The 25,207-nt window shown below is 36.6% G+C and overlaps 2 protein-coding genes across 6 annotated transcripts in view; one reads left to right on the plus strand and one right to left on the minus strand.

Moving 5' to 3' along the window:
- The window catches only part of ACP2 (acid phosphatase 2, lysosomal), a 49,837-nt gene that overhangs the window by 7,382 nt on the left and 17,248 nt on the right, over positions 1–25,207 (plus strand). The gene's annotated exons all lie outside the window — the stretch shown is intronic.
- The window catches only part of NR1H3 (nuclear receptor subfamily 1 group H member 3), a 33,357-nt gene that overhangs the window by 5,504 nt on the left and 2,646 nt on the right, over positions 1–25,207 (minus strand). The window contains exons 1-5 of one of the 5 annotated variants that reach the window (XM_081953563.1): positions 18,941–19,000; positions 7,103–7,325; positions 5,354–5,620; positions 2,613–2,821; positions 1,945–2,124 (exon numbers count right to left, since the gene is read on the minus strand). In XM_081953563.1, the coding sequence (XP_081809689.1) occupies positions 1,945–2,124; positions 2,613–2,821; positions 5,354–5,620; positions 7,103–7,217 (771 nt within the window). In that variant the 5' untranslated portion in view covers positions 7,218–7,325; positions 18,941–19,000. Of the gene's footprint in view, positions 1–1,944; positions 2,125–2,612; positions 2,822–5,353; positions 5,621–7,102; positions 7,326–11,957; positions 12,208–18,940; positions 19,001–25,207 lie in introns of those variants that run through there. The other 4 variants (XM_081953564.1, XM_081953566.1, XM_081953567.1 and 1 more) reach the window with 4 other exon arrangements.

Here is a 25,207-nt window from a genome sequence, read left to right on the forward strand (position 1 = left end):
TTTGCCCAGATCTGTAGAATACAGGTGCCAAGAGGAAAGTACTAATCCACCAGACATCCTTTTAGGATCCCAATCAAAGCTTATTCCTGTGAACCCCACTAGGTAGACCAGACCTAGAAAACTGCCCAAGAATACTAAAATTACTTTTATTGAGATTGATTGCAATAACAGAATCTTGCAAATCTGATTGTGCTATACCTCATCTCCCTTTTTATACTCAGTAATTAGGGAAGCTTCTGTTTGAGTCACTTCCAAATGTTATCTTGTTGCTCTGTGCTTAAAACTTGTCTCAATCCTTTTTGCCTAGATAGCAATTCCTGCATATCAAGGTGATTTTCCACACACTCTACATTTCCACAGACTGGGGTTTCAGACCAAATCTTCATTCTACTTTCTATGGTCACCATTAACATCAATTGTAATTTCATTAAGATCTAGCGGTTCAGAACCTCTCAACAGCCAGGGTAATTATTTATTTATTTATTTATTTATTTATTTATTTAGTCAATCAGTCAGTTACTCAGTTTGATGCCTTCTTACTCTAAAAAAGTCTGGACAGCTCACAATACACCAAATAATAAAAATGGAACATAACAGACAGACATAAAACCAATAAACTCCAAAATATCTCACTAACATCTAATATCCATAGGAAAAGGTCTGAGAGCAGAAATGTCTTTACAGCCTTCCAGAATACCAACAGGATGGGAGCCATTCAGTTCTCAGGAGAAACCTGATAGATGGCACTGTTTAATTTTAGGAACATGGGGTATGCCAACCTTTTTAGCCAAAATTGGTCAGGCAGATACCATGGAAGATTGATGGCTCTTCCAGTAACTGGGCTGTATGCCATGTATGACATTATAGATGATAACTAGCACTTTGAGTCACATGGAAGTAATCTGGCAACCAATGCCATTCACAGAGCAGAGATGTCACTTGGGTATACTGACGCATGCTGACAACCGCCATAAAGGAATGAACTGATGTTTAAATCCTGTTTTCTAACATATTCCCTACTTTGGAAAGCTAACATCAGAAAACTTTAACTTAAAATTAATAGTTTGCTCATTAGGCATGTGACTTTTAAAAAGTTATTTGATCTTGAAATAGCTCTAGTCAGACTAATAAAAAAAATAAAAAGTTTCTCTCCTTTGCCATTAGATAATACAAAAGGAAACAGCACATATGTATGTCAATTTATTTATTTATTTATTTATTTGATTTCTATAGTTTCTCATCTCACAAGTGATTTTAGGTGGAATACAATTTTAAGAATATAAAATAAATGTATATGGTTGCTGAGTAATACTATTGCTGTAGATGTTAACAAAGCCAAAAAACCAAAGCCCTTAGTGTATTAAGGGCCCTAGGCCCAGACATATAACCAGATCTTCACAGCTTTATGGAATGCCAAGAATCAAGATTATCCTAATCTCTGAAAGGAGAATATTCCGGAGGGCAGAGGCTTCAGCAGAAAAGATATGTCTCCTACTATTCCCTGCCAATCGACTTTCCTTGCCTGACTCCTAATACACCCAACTTGCCAGACTGAATTGGACAGGTAGCAATGACTGAGTTAAGATATTCCTTTAGATAACTCAAATGATAAACATGATAACTAGCAGCTTGAATTGTACAGAAGCATGGTGGCAGCCAATGAAGCTCACATATCAATGGTGTTACCTGTGTCAAATATCTGTCACCATTTATTACCTGTGCAGCTAAATTATGCACCAGCTGAAGTTTCAAAATGCTCTTCAAGGATAGCCACATAAAGAGCACATTGCATGAGGTCACAAGTCATGAATGACTGTAAACAAAGTCTCCTCTCCACAAATTGGCACAACTGGTATACAACGTTAAGGTGTGCAAAGACCATCCTGACTACAGATGCCTCCTGCTCCTCTAGTAAGAGCCAAGGGAAAATGGAAGAGCACTTACTTCTATTGTAGAAGTCTTCAAAAGAGCAATTTGGTCTTCTCTAGTGAGTTCCAAGAAACCTGGCAACTGTTTGGCAAAGTCCACAATTTCCTGCACAGAAATGATGGCAAGCTCTGTGAAATGAGCAAAGCGCTGTTGTCGTGCTTCACGATGAAGAGGATCTGAAATCGGAGGCCACGGCTGCAATTAAATAACAAACCCACAAAGAGGGAAAGAAGAAGACTTTAATAAGAGTAGAAATTAAAACAGGAAGTCCATTGAAATTACTCTCACTAATGATCTCATAGCTCTCATACAAGTTTGGTCTAAACAAAACTAATATTATATCTGGCTAATATGTTATACAATCCCTCCAGAACATGTTATACAATCCTTTGTCACTAGGAGTTCAGAGTCATTCCACCTCAAAGCAAGCAAGTTTCCACCAACTATTCTTTCAGGTCTTTGACCACAGCAACTGAAAGATATAAAGCAAGCTCCTCTCAGTCTATTATACAGACCCCCTTGGGTCTCTGGAGACTATTACAACATGAATGCCCTGTCTATTATGAGGTATTATTCCATAAGTTAACCATTCACTATACGAAATCAAAAGAAAGTTTAGTGAAGATCAGTGTGTGCCTGCTTTCTCCTTCTATTTAACAACCCACAAAAAATTGTGCTTTTACCGTCACTTTGAGCCTATCTGTGAAAGACCGTTGATTACACTGCTGTTGAGCTGCAACAAGTTTTTCTATCATAACAAGCTGCTCTGGTGTCATTTTGGGAGGGGTGCTTGGAGGAGATGGTGGGTTCTGACGCACAGCTATCATCCGAGCTTGATCATCTTCCTGCTTCTTAAGTTTCTTCAGCTGGATTTGCTCTTCAGAGAGAACACCTAAATGTAGAGCACAGGATAGATAGGAATCAATGCTACCCTGGCTACCAACCAGCTTACAGTACATAATCGCTTTTGCAAAAGCCTTAATGTCAACTCCAGCCATGACTAAATTGAACATAATTTGCAGTGAGAAACCCAGCCACAAAAATAGGAAAAAGGAGAGGACAAATCTATCCCCTTAAAGAAAAGAGAAAATATATCCTTTCAAACCAGAATATGCCCAAGTGAAAAAACATTTGGTCAAACAGATAAAATGAGGGGCCAGAAAGGATTCTGATAATAAACTGATAGCAAACAGAAAGCATTCTATAGACCAGCATTTTATAATAACACTAGCTGATAACCTGGCGTTGCCCAGGTATTTATAGACGTCGAGGTGTTTGTCTGACAGGGAGCCATTGAGAGGGGCCTTTCTTCCCCCTACTTCCATGCCCATCATCCCTGCCCTCTCCCTTCCCACCCTGTCTACGATCCTGGCACTTTGCCCCAAATCCATCAAGCGCTTCCCCGTTGGTCCACTGGAGGGCAAACATCATGGCTGGCTTTCCAGAGGAAGCTGCAAAGGAACTGACATCACAAACAATTGCCTCTCTAGGACACTGCACTCGCTCTCCTTCCCGGCCCAGGCTCTCTATTCTTCCTCCCATAACATCACAAACAATTGCCGCTCTAGGACGCAGCACTTGTTCTCCTTAACAGGCCAGGCGTTCCAGAGTTATGCTAGAAAACACGCACAGAGAGAGAGAGAGAGAGACATGCACACAGACACATGCACACACCAGGAGTCTCTCCCCCGCCCCAGTATTTGTTTCCAGAGGGTAAGCCATCTGTGTACCAAGTTTGGTTGAAATTACCCGAGGTGCTCCAGAGTTATGCTAGTACATATATGCATACAGAACTAATATAATAATAATGATAATATATGATAGATATATGATAGATAGATAGATAGATAGATAGATAGATAGATAGATAGATAGATAGATAGATAGATAGATGATAGATAGATAGATAATCAATTTAAATAAGAACTAAAAGGACAAAAGTGAACATTTTTAAAGTCATATATCCATACATTGACTTTAAGAAGAGTAACAGAAGATTGTAAAGATGCTGCATAGAGATTCCAGATACTTAGCAATATGGTTATACATATTTGCCTGTCATAAGATTGTATACATTGAGAAGCATGTTTGAAGGAAGAATATTTTATGATTTTGGAGAAGATGCTATCATATAGTCCCATTCTGGTGAAACAATCATGAATTACTAAATAAATTAGTCTAAGATTTAAAATCTAAGACAAGTATGAAATTGAACTTGTACAGGAGGTATTTTAGTTGCCCAAAATAGAAAGCTAATTCTAGGATGGTTTGAACTGTTAAATTCTAATATAAAAACTTCTAATGATTTGTTTATGTGGATATGGTTTTTTTTCTGTTCAATTGTGTCCCATTCTTGGAGATTTCTTGGACAAGTCCTTGCAGTTTTCTTGCAAGGATTTTTAAAAATGGTTTGCCATTGCCTCCTTTGTAGGGCTGAGAGAAAATCAGTGGCCCAAGACCACCCAACTGGCTTTGTGCCCAAGGCAGCATTAATACTCACAGTCTCCTAGTTTCTAGCCTGATGCCTTAACCCAGGGGCCTATGGGCCAGATGCAGCCCATGGAGTGCTTAGATGTGGTCCATGGGGCTGCCCTGGAAACAGAAAAGGACCGGCCTGGGATGCCACTACCAGCAAAATCGGGCTCCATTTTTGCTGGCAGAGAGCTAGCAAAACAAACTAAAACTAACTAAAAACAAAACAAAAGGAGAAATGTTTCCACTCTTGCATTTGACAATCCAAGAAAGGACAGGAAGTCTGCGATTACATTGAACCTCAGCTGTTTTACCATTTAGTAACAGGGATAAAATACCTGGTACTTTACAGTTGTACTTTACATGCATACTTTACAGCTACCTGACAAAGAGAACAATTTGGGATTTTTTTCCCCATACTGAGCCTGGAGAGAATGAAACATTTAGGAAATCTATCTGGTAAATTAAAATATGGATTTTAAGGGATATGCAAATATCCAGTTACATCCTTTCAAAGGAGTATAAAGGATTAGGATAGTAGCAATATAAAATGTGCTTTTTTTCAATGAAAAAATGAATTAATTTTCAGAACAGCAAGGTTCTAAATCCTTTTGAAACAAACAAAAACATACCATAATTGGGGAAAACCTCCTAACAAACAGCAGCTGGAACATTGTCCCAACCTAACCTGAGATAAACAGTTCAGGTATTAATGGTCTTAAATATTTTGAAATTTGTAAAAATTCAAATAAAAAATAATTTAAATAATTTAATTTAGGCATATTTTATTCAAAATGCTTGCTTTACAACATTATTTTGTTAAGTGATTGAGGTTCTATGACAGAGAGAGTATTGGCAGTTTTATTATGAAATGTAGCTAACGGAAACATTTTTGTCTTTATAAAGCAATATCTCCAGAATGGTCCTTGATATTCCCACACTAAGTACTTACATTGCTCTCGCATGCCTGCTTCATAGCACTTGCGTAACCGACACTCCTGACATTTCCGACGCATGTACGTATCCATCTCACATCTGCCATTGTTCTTGCAGATATATTGGGCCCCTTTGATCACACTGCGTCGGAAAAAACCTTTGCAGCCCTCGCAACTCAGGACATTGTAATGGAAGCCGGAGGCTTTGTCCCCACATACGCTGCACACCTCATTTCCTAGCATCTTGGGGGCTGGCCCCTTCTTCCTTTTCAGGGGAGGGTTTTCTAAAGCAGAGAAAAGGGATGAAAGGAAAGACTCTAAAGATCTGAAAATGAGAGGAGAAGAGCTTCTCATGATGTATACATGCTAACAGTTTTTTTTTCATACATAATAACGTGCTGGCTTTGGAAAAACCTGAACCGTTACATGTAGGTGGAATCAAAGTACATAAGGACCTGTGGTGAAGGAAGACCTCCTCTAGATATACTAATATGTTCTAATAATATTTACCCAATGGTGTTCAATTCATTTCTAGGGCCATAGGACTATAATGCAGATGATTCAATTAGTATTACAAAAAAGAATTATATCATCTCAGAATGTATAGGAATAATTGGGGTAAGAATTATGTACCCATTGTATTAAATATCCCTTCAAATACAAAGCTAGAATATTGGATAAAAACTGAGCAATATATGTAGTTAATCAAGCAATTCCCATTTCTATCTACATATCTATTTTAAAAGAATCAGCAGCTATTAGACTCTGAGAGGACCTGGAAATAAAAATCTAGAGTGTTTCACATATAAAGCTAACTGACACAGAGAATGGGTAACTAAAGAAAATATTAGCTCTCAAAATTGGTTGTTACGTAACGGTATGTGGGAATGGCTTTGGGAAATGGGGAAGAGTGCAGTCAGATAAGAGAAGCTGCATCAGAGGTGGACAAAGAAGAGATATCCCCTTAGGTTTTAGGCTCTAAAGAAGACAGCAGGGGATCTATACTTTCAGACTTGCACAATTCTGTTAATGTAGCCTTACAATAAAATAGAATTAGTTCATATGTTCATATTTCCTTTCTAGAAAGTCTGACGTTCAGTGGGTTGGACAGCAGGCCTCAGTATTGTTTTTGACTAGGAGAGCATTTACCAATCTGATGCCATATTAGCCAGAGAATTCTGGGAACCAATTTCAAGAGACTTCAGTTCCCATAGTTCCTCGGGTAATATAGCTATTGGTCTTGCTCCTTGGGGATTTTGAAAGCAAGGTCCAACATACTTTTCATTTACATTTTACAGTTTCTTGAATCAGCTTCGTAAACTTTTGAAATCATAAATAATCTAGACTATTCACTTTAAGCAGGTGACTACTGTTCATACCAGAAACAAAAATGTTTCTTTCCAACATTTTTCAAAACTCAGAAAAACTTAAGCCAAACACCACCACCCATTGCAAACATTTTAGACCCTCTACATTTCTTCCCAGGATTTTCCTTTACCTTTTTTCAAAGTTAGACCCAAAAGTTATTCCGCATTCAATATCCATATCATATTCCATAGTTATTGTTATACCCATTATCCTATAATGCATTGCTTGAATCGAGATTGTTTTGTTTTTAATGTGCAGAAACTGTTTTAGAATTTCATGAAATCCATAGTGCTACCTAGAATTCCACCACATAAGCCAATCACACAATTTGATTTAACATAGAGATAATTTTGTACTGCATCCCAAACCTATGAATTAAAACAAGAATGTACTCTTACCTATAGGTTCAGAGGGAATCTCTGAATTCTGGAAAAGTGCAAATACTTTTTCCTCCATGTTAAAAACACTTGTCTTCTTCCCATGGTTCTGTGTGACAAGCTGAGTGGGACCCATGGTGGCTATTCTACACGTTCTTGTGATCTCTAGAGCATGTCTATGAACATACTCAGGGTGTTTGCATGCAGTCTTACAATGACTTCATAAAATGGAGAAAAACAAAAGCTATAATAAAATAAAAACAGAATTCCCAAAGTTATATGGAAGTCTTTTATTTCCATACTACCACCCACAACAGTATCCACCCAGGCTGCTGCCATCTGCAATTATTCAACCTCAAAGAATTAGTTTGTCTCCTTTAACTAGAAAATATTTCTTTTCAATAAAACGTACTTTTTCTGTTAAAATATAAATATTATTTTTATCAATAATATAATACTTATAATAGAAATAGTGTTTTAATTATGTTGGTTTTCAACCAACTTTTCATACAGCAGCTCAAGAGGTTGTACATAGTGCTCCATCCTAGCTTGTCCAGGACTGCCATAACCAGATTATCTTAAGTAGCATTTTCCAACTTGGTGCCCTCCAAATGTGCTGTGCTATACTGATGGGTAACATTGGGAATTGTATTTCCAGCAGATCTGAAGGATATCAGTTTGGAAAAGTTGGATGAAAAGTGAAAAAACCAATCAAATTCCCCAATAAGGCATTTTTACTTTTAATTCATGTATTCTATTTTTTACTATTTGTTTATCTCCCAAAACATACTTCTTTAGGCAGATCGGAAACCTAAGTAAGAAAACAGTAAACAGTAAAACTTTAAAACTATTTCATATCCATCATTAAAAACAATCCAAAACTAAGGTAGCCTCCTGCCAAAGAAATAAATATTCTGAAATACTGTAGTGTGGGAGGGAGGGAGGAAAGGAGGGATGGAGGAAAGGAGGGAGGGAGGGAGGGAGGGAGGGAAGGAAGGAAGGAAGGAAGGAAGGAAGGAAGGAAGGAAGGAAGGAAGGAAGGAAGGAGCAAAACAGCCTAGTTGCCTGAAAGCTAATAGATCTTTCTTCATTAATTATAACTTTAGCAAAGTTCTGGGTTCAGCTATTCTCAGTAAACCATATTGCCCTGATTACCATTTTAGAACCTTAGAAGCAGTGAAGAGAGTTCACCTGGTTTGCAGCAGGTGAACTGATTGTGATGCTCTCCTTACATGCCAAACTAAAACTTCACTGTGATAATTTTCATTCTAGCAAATCTCTTGAGTTAATGAAAGGTAACATTACCTCAGTAGAAAACCTACTTCAGAGAACATCTGCTGAATGGTTATGTGAGATATAGTATTTAACCAAACTTCCTTATTAAAAAAAAATACCAAAGAGGATCTAGATACATTAAAAGGGGAAAAGACTGAATTGCCCCACCTAGATAGCTGAAAAAAATTCAATTTGGTCTTTTGCTGCTGTCAGCTCAGTAAGTTAAGCAATACTGCTGCAAAGTAGTACTGAAGGGTAGAAAGTGCCAGGAAACAGGGTGTATTGCCAGACAGCTGGAGCCAAAGAAAAGGATATGGATGCTTGACTAAGGGAATTTCAAAATCGAAATGTCATCACGTGCAGAGGCCAAAGCAGGCACCCAAAGTGAAACTTGTTACTTAGTAGTTTTTGACTGGGAAAAAGTGATGTCTGCATTTAGAACTGGGGAAGTTATAGTGCATCTCTGAAGAAAACAAACAACAGTCAGAAGTGAGCATCGCTCTTCTCTGTTCCCTTGTAATGAACCTGATAACTTGTTGATCACAGTTTTTTTTTCTTTAAAATGCTTCTAAATTCCATTTTAAATGCCTGCAGTAGTTAGGTAATCTCGTGTGTGTTTACTTCCCAGTCATCTTGCCTGGCTCTCCTTCTTAGTGCATTGCTATTTCATGGACCTTAAATACCTGAATGGGAAAATCAATTCTACACTGTTAATTATGCAATTAAATAAAAAATAACATTGTTCCTACTGCAGCACCCAGGCATTTCCTATATCTTTTGGTCATCATAAGAGCAACCATGTCCTATTTTATTTTTCTTTACTGAGATACAGACGCACTTAAATATCAATGTCACTGTCAATTAGATAATGAATAAGAGGTCAATTATTAACAAGAATTGATGCATGTTGCATACTGTGGATCCATTCTAATGGATCTACTCCACACTTTTCTCAAACTGCAGAGAAAATGATATATATGATGGGGGGAGAGACAAATCTGGGAGGAGTAAAGAAGGAGAGCTGAATAATTGGGAGATAAGTAAGCATCAAGCTCATCATTTTCATGATGCTCCTGGAACTAAAAATAACCTCTTCCGTTGCCTCTTCCAATTATAAAGTGCACTACTGAGTTATAGCAATACAGTTGTCAAAAAAGTACATTTACAGCTTCTCAAAGCAAAAAACACCTACTCAATTCATGAAGCAAACTCCCAAATTCCCGCTGAAACCAAAAACACCATCTCTAAGGCCGTGATGGAGAACCTATGGCACGCAAGCCAGAGGTGGCACGCAGAACCCTCACTCTGGGCATGTACACCATTGCCAGCTACTCTATAAGCCTCCATAAGGCTATGCATGCAATTTATTTGACAAAAAACAGGCCCATTTTTGCGAAAAATGGGCCAGTTTTTGTTGTTTTTGGCCCCCGACCCCCCAGAAGCACTCTGCATGCCCTCCCCCAAGACTATTCATGACTTTTTTAAAAAAAATAAAGGTATTCGCAAAAAATGGGCCGTTTTGGGGAGGTTTGCAGAGTGCAAAAACTTTTTTTCCTTTTGGAAAGCTCTTTAACTGATTGATGAGAATTACATTGATCAAGTGCTGTGCCAGCAGAAACACCTACCTATCTATTGTATTTCTCTCTCTATCCCTCTATTTCTCTCTCTCTATCCCTCTACCTACCTACCTACTCACTCTCTTTCTCCCTACCTATCTACTGTATTTCTCTCTCTCTCTATCCCTCTACCTACCTACCTACCTACCTACCTACCAGGGGTGGGTTCCTGCCAGTTCTAACCTCTTCTATAAAAGAGGTTCCACAAATCTACAATGCGGTTTAGAACTGGTTCCGGCTCCCTCCCCCCGCCCATCCGCACATTATCAAGATGAAGAGCAAGAGGAGGAATTCTGGGAGTTGAAGTCCACAAGTCTTAAAGCTGTCAAGTTAGAACACCCTGGGGTTTTTTTTTCTAAAGGGTTAGGGGTGCAAGGGTCTTGTAACTTGACAGCTTTAAGACTTGCGTGCTTCAAATGCCAGCGTTTCTGAGCCAACATTTTGGTTGCTAAGCAAGAGCGTTGTTAAGTGAGTTTCACCACATTTTACAAGTTGGCCATGTCCACCCAGTCACATGACTGCCAAGCCACTCCCACTCAGTCACATGGTTGGCAAGCCACTCCCACCCAGTCACATGGCTGGCAAGCCACTCCCACCCGGTCACATGGCTGACAAGCCACTCCCACAAAGCAGGCCATAACTACAGAAGAGGTTCTAAAAATTTTTGAAACCCACCACTGCTACCTACACACTCTCTCTCCCTCCCTCCCTACTGTATTTTTCTTTCTATTTCTCTCTCTATCCCTTTATCTACCTACCTACCTAACTACTCTCTCCCTACCTATCTACTGTATTTCTCTCTCTCTATTTTTCTCTCTCTATCCCTCTACCTACCAACCTACCTACTCTCTCTCTCTCTACCTATCTACTGTATTTCTCTCTCTCTCTCTTTCTATTTCTCTCTCTAGCCCTTTACCTACTACACACACTCTCTCTCCCTCCCTACCTACCTACTGTATTTCTCTATCTTTCTATCTCTCTCTATTTCTCTCTCTTTCTATCCCTTTATCTACCTACCTACCTAACTACTCTCTCTCTCTCCCTACCTACCTACTATATTTCTCTCTCTTTATCTCCCTCTCTATCCCTCTATCTACATACCTACTTTTTTTAAAATTTGCCTCTTCAAAACCTTGGTGCGTCTTATACCCCGGTGCGTTTATACTCTGAAAAATACGGTATGTGTGGAACCTTAAAGATCCATACTCAAGATACACACACAGAATAGGCCAATTCTACATGCTGAAGGCTGTCTTGGAGAGGAGAATTATGCTGTTTATGCTCTTCCACTCACTGATACAGGGATTGAATATCCAGCATATGATGATGATTGGTTAGTATCAACATAAATTAAAATTACACTGGACTGATGGAATCAACATTTGAAGCACCTTTTCATGTATTATTTAAAAATCCAGAGTTTTACTGCTATACTCTGGGAAGTTTGAGAAATTCAGAATCTGAAAATAGTTAGAAAGATCTTAAGACCATTGGAAACAAATTGTTATAATAAAGCAAGTTTTTTTGGGGATCACTCTGATGTAAAAATTATTGTTGCTTATATATAATTATTTTAATCTAATCTAGCATAGATTTTTTCAACAATCAAAAATTAAACACTGTTTTAAGATTTCAAATGCTTGCAAGATATTCAAGTCCTTTTTTATACATTTTGTATCAAGTGATAGATAAACCAGTATCCATCAAATTCCTCAATTTAATTAAAAGCTATTCAGCAGCAGATCAGTCAGGTCTCTTTCTAGAGAATCAAACAATAAGAGTTCATAAACTGGAAGAAAATGACTTCTATCTCATGTCCTATCTCTTATTAAGCACAACTAGATTTAAAATAGAATTTGCTTTAATTATACTGTGAAAATAAATTCTTTCCTAAAAATATTATGAAAACTCATCAAATGTTTAACTATCAAAGTGAAAGAAGAAAGAAGAAAAGAAGAGAGGTTTAGAAATAGAATAATGCCTACCCACTTTAAATTCCTTTGTTCCAATGATCCAGTTAATATCGATATGCTGGAAACTTGTGTGTTGTCTTGTCAGCTGTTGTCAGTGCCAGTTCCAAATGAAAACAATAGAGTATCAGCCAATCATTCTTTTAAAAAATGCAATGAGAATAACTCGAAACCTCCTGAGGAAGTAAATGTGGGCAAAAGGCTAACGAAAGCATAAAATTCCCTGGGCTGTCACATTCATGTGTCAGTTGAGGCACCAAGTACTTCCAAGATACGTTGGCACCAGGTCTAATACCCTGCCCTATACAGAATCAGCAGAACAACTCAGCAAGCAAATGTCCTAAGTCCAACTCCTCCCGCTCCTTCAGATATGAAGTGCTGTTATTAAAACAAACCAAATAATTCAAGCAACATTCTCCTGTGGCCACCATTTGCACTCATAACCACTAAGAGACATCTCCCTTGTCTATCAGAAGAAGAGTTCATCTCTTTCTTCCTGCAACAAGAACTTTAATTGCACTATTATCATTTCTGTAGTTATTTTCCATTATGTTTATAGGCACACAAACTTACACATCTATGATCTTTTCCACCCATCACATTTTTAAGCTGGGTGAGCTTGCTTTTCTCCCAAGAATTGAAAGATCAGGCTCCACAGAAGCTGTGCTTGTATTACATGCTGAACCACCAACCACCAATTACATTTTTTGTAATTTATGCATGCAGAACAGAGGTGGATTGCTACCAGTTCGGCCAAAATGGTAGTGGAATTTAGGCCTAGGTCGCAGAACCGGCAGCGACCCAGGCCTGCCATGTTCCCGAAACGGTTTCTTCGCTGCTGCTGGGCTGCCCCATTTTGTTTTTTAATGACTGCATGTGCACAGTTCACTGTAAATTGTGTGCATGCGCGAAAAACAATTTACATTGAAAGCATGTGTTGCGAACCGGTAGTAAAACCAGCAGCAACCTACCCTTGATGAACCCTGTACAGTAGAATGTTTAGAATGCTATACATATTCAAGCAATTGGAACAAGTGAACAAACCATAATTTAGCTAAAAATAGATTGCATGTATTTGTACAATTCAGCAAATAAAAAGAAACAAGATAACTATCTTAAAGTTATTCTCCCTTCTCCCAAAGCTGGGAACAATGCCTATATATAAGCAAAATGCCTGTGGATGTAACTCCAAAATGCACTGGACAACTAAATAAAACACTGGCGAAGTTTAAGTCCTGGTTCTGGTAAGCATACATACTATATATTCTACCAGATCATTTTCTGACAAAGTACAAGACAGAATCCAAATATCTCACTGCATTGCCCTAGCTTAAAAAAAATTAGCCAACCCTATCCCCCACTGTGCTCTTTAAAGAGAGAGCACACATTGATATGTTTTCTGTAGCTCTCTCCTGTCACCTACCTGTGCTCCAGATACTGTATTTGCAACTTAAATATGATATGGCCCTATTCAACAGATCATTAATCTATGCTGGCTAAGGTTCAGAGCTGCAGTAAATCACAACAAGAAGGCACTGGGATGAGTCAGATTTAAAAACATAAATCACGCTCTCCCAATTAAGAGATATTTCATCGATACATTTATGAAGAGTAATAAATGCAATTTCTTTGTAAAGAAATTACAAGGCAAAAATTACATAATAATAGATGAAACCATGCTCACTTTTTTCCCCAACACACTGGTGCCAGCATGACTTTTTGCACTGGTCAATTCCTCTTATTTTTGTACCAATCAGCAATATTTTTCATATGTTTCTTAAAAGGTTTATTTACTTCCTCTAAGACTCTGCCACAGGGAAGCCAAATGTTCTCACAGTATTGTCTCTTAGCTCTTCCTCTTGCTCTCGCTAATGGACTTTTTCTCATTTGTTCTGAGATTATTTTAACCCTCTAAGCTGATCAGTATTTAGAACATGGGGTCCAATTCTTTCTGGTCTGGGACACACCTGCCTTTTAAGTGCAGTAAATACAGCAGGGGAAGCCATGACAAAAAATGAATTAGTTTTTAATTCCTTTGCATTTCAATGTATTGAAATATGTTAAGTAACATTAATAAAAATATCCTCTAATAATGTATTTAATGAGTTCCTCTTCCGTTATATGAAAATATAAATTGATTGCATCTTTTTGAATTACTGAACCCAAGACATTTATGCATTGTGCATAGTCTGGAGAGTCAGATTATGCATCTCCAATTAGAATGAGTAATTTGTTTTTCCCTTTTATGATTTAAAAATAGAGTGAAAGCATTTTGGATGAAAGATAAATCTGGAAATGAAAGATCTTCTGACATTAAACAACTAGCTGTGTCACCTCGAAGATGTAATTGTAAAACTTTCACTCTTATAAATCCATCCTCTTTCCACTGGCCACTTCATTTTGTGTATTATATAATTAATGTGTTAGATTGGGTAATGGATAGGCACACACAGGCTTAACAATAACAACAGCTCTTTATTAAGTACAAGAAGTGAGAAAAATCCAGCGAAGGTTGAGTCTGACAGCAGCCCTTTTATAGGGAGCTGTCAGACCCTTCGACCAATAGGATTAAACCTCTGTTCCCACCGGAACAGAGGATCTTGGTGGAAACCACTGTAGTAAGAGCAAGTATCTAACATAATGCATGTGCCTTCCAGGCCAATAGTTTCAGACAGTTCCTAACAACACACATATAATACATAAAATGCTAAAACTATTTAGCATTCTAAGGCAATTCGAACACTAAAACACTTAAGGAGATGACACAATAGATACTGTCAAACCACTCAGAACTTCCTTTTGCCATGCCGAGGGTAGGAAATTGTCACTGTGCATAAACAACAGAATACTGAATTAGGAGACTTTGAAATCTCACTAAACTATGAAGGCTTCACATTTTCCCTTAGCTTATCCTCATAGGAGAAGAATGAAAACCAAAATGGGTCTTCTTGTTCCTCACGCAGAAAATGATAAGATTGATTTTTTTTTCACTCCAGAGTTCATTTACATTTCAAGAGGTGTGTTTCTATTCCTTTATATTATTTCAGTTGAATGTAATTCTTTTCCAGGAATTACGCATAGACTTTCACAACAAAAAGTTGCATGCAAAGGGTTAGGCCTTCTGTTCCCTAAGGCAGGGTTTCTCAACCTTGGGAAGTTTAAGATGTGTAGAATTCAATTTCCAGAATTCCCCAGCCAGCATGCTGGCAAGTCAAACAAAAAATAAATAAAAAGAAAAAAAGAATTATATTGTATCATCACCAGTGAGCTATGAAATGTCTCTAGCAAAACCAACCCTTTGGGAGACATAGCAATCTCACAAAGTATAAATACAATCAAACTTTATTTCGGAAAAGGAAACAACAAAAAGTAAAAAAAATACCTTTCTAACTTTTAATAATCATAAACAAGCCTTTCAATGCCGAAGGATATAAAAATATGGTGCTGTTAAATTGAATAGCATTTTTTTTCAATAAAAAGGCTCCATACAGAAAAGTTTGTACAGGAAAACAGTTGGAGCCACTCTGAGATAAAAAGGTTGCAAGGTGAAGAAAAATACAGTACTTGTACAAAGACTATCACTACAGACAACAAATTAAACTTAAACATTAGTCAAATTAAAAATAGTCTTACACAGTATTTCCATCTATTTTAAAACCTATTCTTACAAAGATAGCCATGATTTTTCTCAGAACAGTTTTCCTTCTGTATCAGTTTTTCCAATTTCTTGAGGATTCCAATCAGTTAATCCTGAGGCTTCTGGGAAACTGGCAGTTCCATTTTTCTTCATGGTAGTAAATAGAGAGGGGATTTGGAGGATCTTGCTGGTTGCATTGTGCCAAAATCCATACTCTTCTCCCCCCAAATTTTATTTTCTATTAGATGAATGGCAGTAAGGGAGGTTGTGATTTGCATATTGAAAGAAATGACAACACAACTTAATGGAGCCCTACTTTTTGCATCATTAAAACAGATGCATCTTTTTCTACCCTTATAAAGCTTCTCAGGAAGCTTCCCTCAGTTTTGTATGCACACCGTACTTGTTTCAGGGGGAAAGTGCAGTCTCAACTCTTGGGGACTACTGGGGACATCCATATTTTTTTCTTGGCCATCACCTGAAAAATATTTGCCACAACTTCTTACCAGAAACATTATGGAAATTAACATGTGGAAATGAGGTATCTATGTTTAATGATAAAGAGAGGTTTGCATCAAAATGATATTCATATAATGAATTGGCCTGGCCAAGCTCTAGATTAGAATAGCAATTTCGTAAGAATCACAATTTAAGGTAATTTGTGTACAAATTACAAAAGGAATAGGGAACACATACGCCTTAATTTATTTATGCCATATGCTAAACTGCAACAATGCCAAAATAATTACTGTATAAGAATATGAAATTATTAATCAAGTGCAATATTCTACAATATCTTGAGTTCTCACATGTTTTGGACTTTAGCTCCTATTAGCTCCAAACAGTATGGCTAATGTCAGTATGATAGATTTTGTAGATCAAATGTTCTTTACAGATTAAGATCAGGAAAGATTGTCCTAAAAACCTCGTAATCTGAATGTAGACACTATGCATTTCAATCTTGCAGATTTTCTATAGCTTACAAAATTCTGCTTGTTCTCTATTAACATAATGACTGGAGCATCACAAAAGATGAAAAGCAAATCAACTGCAAGACAACGTCCAAGTCTTTCCTTGTTGCCTATTGCTTGCGGATTACTATTTCTCCTCCTTCAATGCCAAGAACTATTCTGTCTTTCACCTCAGCTCCTATGAGCACTGACCCACTGAATGGTAAAGTGCCCAGTAGAAAAAAATGAGTATTGTTTTTAGACCCCAGAGGATTAATATTCCCACCTGGCCCCTTAACTGAGATAATGATTCCATGGATTATTTAATTCTTCTGGATTTCCATTCAAATACCAGTTGTTTTGAACACAAGACAAATGACATATTTAAGTGTCTGAAGGTCAGTAAAGAGATGACATCAAGGATTTGGCACAATTAACAATGACCACCATGAAGTTCCTTACTTAGTGATTGGATTTTGTTATTGTCACAAAATTCCTCATGTTCTAAAATAAGTCTTTCTCAAGTGAAATGCTGGTCAAGATTGTACAGTGCTAATTAACTGTGATGTTGGTACTATGTGGTTGTAAGTAACAAATGGAACACAAGCAAAAAATATCTGCCCACAAACTAGCAATTCATTATTTTCACTACCCAAACTCTTTCTTACTCTTGACTTACCTCTACTTTTCCTCTGTATGTTATTATTACTCCTTATCCATTCCTGTGGATCTTTTATTTCCCTCAGTCTTGTTATAGTCCAAATCTTTTGCTATCTGTCATCTATCTGTCTATATCATCTATTTATCTATTAAACTAATCTAATCAATCTAAATATTTATTAAATGTGTATGCCATCTGACTCACAACCCCAACTTCAATTAAATTATTAATCAGCCTTTTTTACATTTTAATTTTGGAACTGATTAACTGATTAACAGTTGTTGACCAATTTAATATTTAAATTGGGTCAACAACTGATTCTGACAATCATTAATCATCTTAGCCCCTATAAAATGAGAAATAGAAAAGTAGGTAATAATCTGGACATATCAATTTTTTAAACTTAAAAAACCTATATTATTTAAAGGTTTATTAAGGTAAAAGCAAAGCAAATCACAACATTAATAAATAGGGATTCTTAATGTGATGCTAGGAGCCCTAAAATTTCAAATACAATTGACTTGTCTTTTAATCTTGGTATCATAAATTCAGGAATCTGTCCTAAGTAACTGAATTTAACTACAGTTAAATTGAAATCTGCAAGAAATGCAATGGGATATAAACCACCCTTAACTTACTCCAGTCTGACCCCAGCCTACCCACTTGAATAAATAGACAAACAATCTTGGGACTTTTTTTTTTTACACTTTACTGACTTTTGCAGGGTATCACCTAACAGTATTCCAAGTCTTCCCCACTCAACTTATTCCAGTCTTCCTTTTCATATATCCACCCTTTTCATAGTAACTATCCTAAAAATTGGATTCCATCCCAGAGAAACCTTTAGTTCAAGGCCCATTAAACAGATTGAACAGATTGCTTTGACTAGCAATTTTCTTTTCCTGCCATTCAAGACTTGTAAATACTGTACTGGAGCAGAAGAGCCCAGGTCATTAAATGCATTCATTTCAATAAAGCAGAACTCAGTTTCATGGAATTTGTAGGAATTGCCTAATGCCAAACCAGACCTTTGATCCATCATAGCTCTATGAAGTCCACACCTGCACTGATTGGCAGCAATAATATAATAGGGCAGGGAGGGACCTTTAGTCTATGAATGGGATGCATGCAACTCTCAAATGATTCTCAGGTATAGGATTTCACTCTCCTTCTAGGGTCTGAAAAGAGAGATTTTTTTTTACCTCTCTAGTCAACACAACCTTGGTGTATATGCATATAAAAAAAGAGGAGTTGAGTGATAAGCATAGATATGTCTACACAGGTGGACAATGTCTCACTAACTTCGCTCAAATATTTGATATATTACCTCACGGCAAGTGATCTTCAGGAGAGAGAAATGTTCTCCACCTTGACACGAATGTTTCCCAGCAAAGACTGCCTGGCACATTTGACAAATAAAGTCTTAGCCTTACATTGAGGCACACACTCTAATGTAATTTTAAACCTTCCGTGCGTACGTTAGGAAAATCCTGAACTGACTGCAGCTACAATAGTCCAAAAGTGCTTTTTTAAAGAGGCAACTGGACTTTCTGGTTTTTCTTTCAAGACGTTTCACTTCCCATCCAAGAATCAGAAACAAAACATCTTCAAAGAAAAGCCAGAAAGTCCAGTTGCTTCTTTAAAAAAGCTTCTTTGGGACAGTGGTGGGGTTCAACAAGTGTAACAACCGGTTTGCTGAGCATGTGCTTTGCGCACGCGCAGTGGGTTTGAAAACAGCTCAAAAACTTACCTTCTACTGCAGCCCCGGTGAGTAAAACAGCTGAGGCACAGCAATCCGTTCTGCCTTCAGCTGGCCTTCAAACAAAAGAAATATAGGTCAGTATAGCACAGGGGCGAGCGGGCCCACCTGATCGTTGGAACGAACTGGTTTGCTCTCAGCTGATCATCGGAGCTACTGGTTTGCCCAAAATGGTCTGAACCAGCTGAATCCCACCCCTGCTTTGGGATAACTATGACATGGATGACTGAGAATCTCCATAGACATGCAACTACAATATTTATCAATCAATGATTAGAAATTCTTCATTTTAAAAGTAGTACTGTCATACAAAGAACTATCATTTTAAGAACTGTTCCCTTGAAGCTATTGAAATGTAGGTACATTGGCACAGCAGGTTCAGTAGGGCAAAAGCTGCAGGTCTCAAACCTCTTTCCCCAGAAACCCTAAATATTATCTTCTGCTTCATTTAGCAGCTTAGACAGCCACTACCTTCCAAGAGCACCTTGCCTGGCATTCTCTAACTCTAGTTTATTGAGAGAAACATGGCTCTTACGACTATACTACCCTTCAAGCAAAAAAAAAAAAAAAAGATTAACATGGAAAAATGAAATGCTTTCTATAGTGCAACTGCCTGGTCTCATAGTGTAAAAGTATGCAACTAATGGTTTCAGCCCTTCCTATACATTGGAAATAATCTTTCAAAAGGTAAACCTAGAATGCATTTTTAAAAAGTAATTATCATATATGGGCCTTAGCTAAAGAAGCAGTTTATAGAAAAGAAGCAGCTAGCAAAGAAAACATTAATACAGTATATGCTAGTACAGGAAAATGGGGAATTTAAGATTAACTCAAAAGAACAATTGACAGCATTTTTATAGGTAAATTAAGAGAAAGATTTAACATAGGTTTTTTAAAAAGTACCAGGAACAGAATAATATAAAACAGAATTTGAAAATGAATTGTATAAATAATGAACATGAGTTTGCCAAAGTGCAAATCTTTTTGTTGAGATTTGACATGGAAGAGGAGCAAGTTAAAGAATGTATGATAAAATGAGCTAAAAACTTTAGTTATGACATTTAAATGGATCAACGGAGGGCAACGAGGTTAAAAGATTTGAAATGCACATTGTTTTAGAATTTAAAAGACGTTTTCATAAAACACTGTGGTACACTGGTATATGTCACTGTAAAAATTGTGTAAGAAATATAAAGATACTTGTAATTACTGTTGCAAATGTGAACACCTAGAAAAGACATTTTACCATGGAAGTGGATGTGTAAAAAAGTGAAAAAAATACTGGATAAAAATATATATGATGATGCAGAAAGTTTTAAAATTTAGTATTTTGTTTAAACCCCTGCTTTTTTTACTGGAACTATGGGCTAGAAAAGATTCATGGCTCACTGTAGTTATATATATGGCAGTTACAGGGAAGCTATTAAGGCATAAAATGGAAAAACACAGAAATGCCCACAATGGAGGAATAGACCATTAAGATGGTAGAACTTGCTAAAATGGCTAAATTGGCTTGTTTGATTAGGGAAGGAACAATAACTAGTTTTTATAAAAGGAAACTCTTTGTGGAGTTTTTGTTGAAAATGGACAAAAATGTATTGGTGATCTCAAGACTTAGAGGTTAAAAAGAGTTGTTTATGGAAAAAAAGTAACCATGATATATAATTTGGGAGGGTGGAAAAAGTAATAATTATGTTTATAAGTGCTGCATAGAAGCTATGCATATAACTACTTTATATATTGTTATTTGTCTTTTACTGACTTTTTCTTTCTATATTTTTATATCTTTTTCTCTCTTTTATTTTTGTATGTTTCTGTAGTTTAAAAAGTTCTATATAAAATTCTTTTTCAATTATATATATATATATAATGTTATCACATAAAAAGCCTAATTTACAAAAATTCATACAATCCTCTTGGCAGACCACAAGATGGTGCTGGTCCACCCTAATTACTGATTGCAAGAGAAAGAGACACCTTTCAAAGTTATACTATTCCAAGATAATAGTACTGGGAAAAGTGAACATGATTTGGCACAGAAAATTACTATAAATGGAATGCATATCTTGTCCAAAAAAAATAGGAATGTCAGAATAAGAGGTGTGTGTGTGTGTGTGTGTGTGTGTGTGTGTAAGAGGGATGGAGGGTTTAATGCTACCTATTTTTATGAAAACAGACTAAAGATGTATTCCTGTGCTTATTTTTCCTGCATCTCCTCCTGTTCCTTATTTACATCACATCTCATTATAATTAATGTGAGAGAAGCTGGTTTACACTAATGGCTTCTACTATTCCAATAACAGACATTTCTATAAACTTACTAGCCATTTAAGTTGCTTTTCTCCCATCTTAAATTATTTATTACCTCATAGAAGGCAACAGGAATATTTTACTGGCAATGAGGACAAAAGGCAAACCTCAAAATTAATGTTTAAAACCAAGAGTATATAAGAAAAATAAAATACAACTACATTAATCATATATTTTCAGTAATGGTACTCCTATAAATTAAAATCACTTAAACCAAGGATTGCTACTTCGTTTCCTAAAAGCTGAGTAGGAAATTTCCTTGCTTCAATTTTAAAGCAAATATTTTAAAACGTAAAACCTTATAAAATGAAGCAATGGTATATTTTGGAAAAATTAAGGAAACTTATCCTAATAGTTTACCTTACAGTTGAGGAGCCCATCCCATCCCTTGTTCCATTACAGTCATGTTTAGAAATGATTGATCTTTGCCAGTTCAAAGCACAGGAGGCACAGAAACAAGGGGGATTGCTCATATAGACACCTATTCCCATTCTACCCTGAATTTCAACCACCAAGCATGCTTATGCGTTTCAGGACTCCCAAAGGGAAGGCCTACACAGCAGTTATGAAAATGAACTATAGTAGCCCCCAGATCTTGGCACCCATTGTAGCCTTGTACCAACCAATTTGATTCCACTATCAGCATGACCTTCGAACAGACAGCAGGAAAACGCAATTGTGACTTCAATTTTGTCAGAAATTTCAGGCAGGAAAATAATCTCATCAGTACTCTTTCCTTGAAGGAAAGCCTTTCCTTTATGGAGAACTGGTGGTGGTGGGGAGAATCAAGAAAGGTCTCCACTTCCCTCCTTTGATCAGGGAATCTACTCAGAGTAGGTTGGCAACTATCAGACAAAGATTAGCTTCTGATATCAAACTAAAAAAATATCGCATCAATGATTATACAAAATTATGTATGACCTTATATGCTTATATAACTTGGAAAACATCAGAAAACTGCCATAACCCAAACTGAAGCGTATTCATTACTTCATATTGGATTTTTCTACTGTACATTACTTGGAACTACCTAGTCAATATAGGACTAATTTAATATTTTTAAAAAATGTGTTAGAGGGAAGAATTATTATAGCTAACCATGGACAATGCAAGATAGCATTAAAAATGTAACCTAAACATTAAATGAGAAAAATTAAAATACTCCATGTGACATTAAAAGCCTATTAATAACGATAGAGTCTGGATGAAAAAGCTACACAAACAGAAAATGTGTCAGCCCCTTTCTATTACATAAAAATAAGAACTTTCCACATATTTTGACCTGCTAGGTTACATGCCCTTCTCACATCTGACATTATTACAGTCAGCTGGAAAACAGCAAACCAGCCAATGACACAGCTGCACTCAAAACACACCCACCACATTAAAAAGTGAGAGAACATGGGTTTTTTTTTAGGATGGTTTCAAACACTCAAAAATTGTGGTTAGCTATCCTTCTTTTTTGGTGGTGGTTTGCTAATTTTCCCTATTCATAGAATCTCCCTTCAAACTCTGTCATTATTTGCTTATTTGGATCACAGATTCCTGGTGTGCCCCTGAATGATAAAGCTCATATGGAGATAGCACTGTCATAAACTTAAAGCTAGGACAGAGTGGGGGTTGGGGAGAAGGAGAAAGAATTGCAGAACGTTTACAAAAAGAAAGTTCTAAGCTATTTTGAGACTGAAACAGGGAAGATCTGACTGCTTGAAAATCCCAAACACAAACCTGCTTTCTTAGTTTTAATGGGGAATTAGCTGTATAAGAAGAGGTTCTCAAGAGCTTCTTCAAAATTCTAGGAAGACCAAGGCCAAGGAGGAAGTATTAAGAAAAAGTCATCTTTTTAATAAACTTTTATAAATCATTTCTAGCCTTATGTATACAAATCTATCAAAAAGAAAAGGAATGTAAGAATCTCTCTCCCTCCCTCCCTCCCTCCCTCCCTCCGTGTGTGTGTGTGTGTGTGTGTGTGTGTGTGTATGCTCTTGTATTTGGACAGCCATTTGTCTGGAATGGTATAGTCATAGTGTCTCCTGCTTGAGGAGGAGATTGGACTATAAGACCTCTAGGATCCCTTCCAACTGTTATTCTGTATATGACCAGTAAAGTGAAATTCCATTAACTCAGCTTTCTTGTTTCCAGAAAGAGCCAACCTGATGCTTTGGGGAAGATTCCAAGCATAGTATGAAAGCAACATTGTTCAACTATTTTGTTCCCAGATCTTAGTATTCATGGAGGTTTCCTTTTAGTTATGAGTAACAGCCATTCATAAATTGTGTTCATTCATCAGTTGAACCCTTTTAAAGCCACTTAAGACAGTACCAAACACTGTATCTCGACTATGTTTTCATAATACACTGAGTCCAAACTATCCAGCCACATTTTCTCCCAGTACGATTTATAAAATTAGCTGGGTCTTTCATTAATGCCATAATATGTAATGCATAGTAAGAAAAATGGATTACATAATTTGTGGTTAAGATAAATTCATCATGCAACTTTAGCCTATTTTCAATGCCAACATTTTCCAACCTGATGTGTCCTTCAGATATTCTAGATTATATTTCCTGTGATTCCTGGGGTTTAGCTAGTTCTAAAGACAGCCTTTTCTAATAATTATGCCCTTTCTTATATTCATCAGATTAACATTAGTACCAACAGATAAAGGATAGTTTCATACTGAAATATGATGCGACAATTTAAATTTAATGTATCACTTCTTGGTGTTATTATAGCAAGCAAGAGGACCATTATACAAGGACAATGTATACTTAATTTATAAGAAAGTAGAAATATAACAAAGTTGATTAAGAAAATGGTTGCAGCATGGAAGAACTTCTGCCTCATTAATATTGTAAGGAAGAAATTGCTTGACAGATCTACTTGGGCTATTCTAATCTGTACTTTTTAAAAAAGTATAGAGATAAAGTGTGAGCTGACAAAAGGATCATCTATCCTTTTCAATAGGGAATATTTAGTTTATCTGAGGAAGTGATAGTAGAAGGAATGCCAGAAGAAAGTGATTATGCAATGTTGCCGTTTTTAATTTTATTTCATTTTAGGACTCAATGTATATGTCACTCCAGTTCAGTCTAAAACGGAGTGAAATCAAACATTTTGTACTTCCAAAAAAAAAACCTCCAGATTTTAATAAACTAAGAACAATGATAAGTAGAATTACATGGTAAGAATTAATGGGAAAAAGAGGTTAAAATGCATGAAAGTTCATATTAAAATACAATTGCAAATAAGACCAATAAAAAAGCAATAACAGAAGAAGCCAATGTGGCAACACAGAAAATTTAAAGAAGATCCGAAAATAAAAAGGCATATGTAAATATGGAAAGAGGCCAAGACATGATAATGAAAACTATGGAAATGGCATGAGACTGAGCTAAGGTTACTGACCACTGCTGAGAATAATAACAACAAAGGATTTATTTAGGCATTTTCAAACTAAAAGAATCAGTAAACCAATTGTTCAATGAAGGTGACCAAGCTTCAAGTTGTCAAAGTGGAAGAGATACTTAATTTTTGTTTGTCAGGAAATTGTGAACAGCAGAATGAAGGGTCAGAGGTGAAGCTTTAGATTAAATGGCCAAGGAATACCTCTTTACTTTAAATGAGTTTCAATCTCCAAGACTTGGTGAACTACATTTCCTTGGGTCAAGAGCTTATGTACTACTCTTGAGGAATCATGGAAAACTGGTAAACTGCCCAGTAAGTAGAAGAGCATAAACAGAATACTCATATTCAAAAAATGACAATCCAGGATCCTATAGATGTCTGTTTAACATCCATAAATGAGCTTTTAAAACAGATAATAAAGAGACTGATTTGGAAGCATCTTGAAAATATAAAATAATTATCAGATGTCACTAGGGATTTGTCAAGTACATGTAGGAGATGACCAGGCTGAATCTGAAAGAGCAATCAAAAGTGTCATCA

This window comes from Natrix helvetica (assembly GCF_964273705.1).
Source record: "Natrix helvetica genome assembly, chromosome: 1".
Lineage (NCBI taxonomy): Eukaryota > Metazoa > Chordata > Lepidosauria > Squamata > Natricidae > Natrix > Natrix helvetica.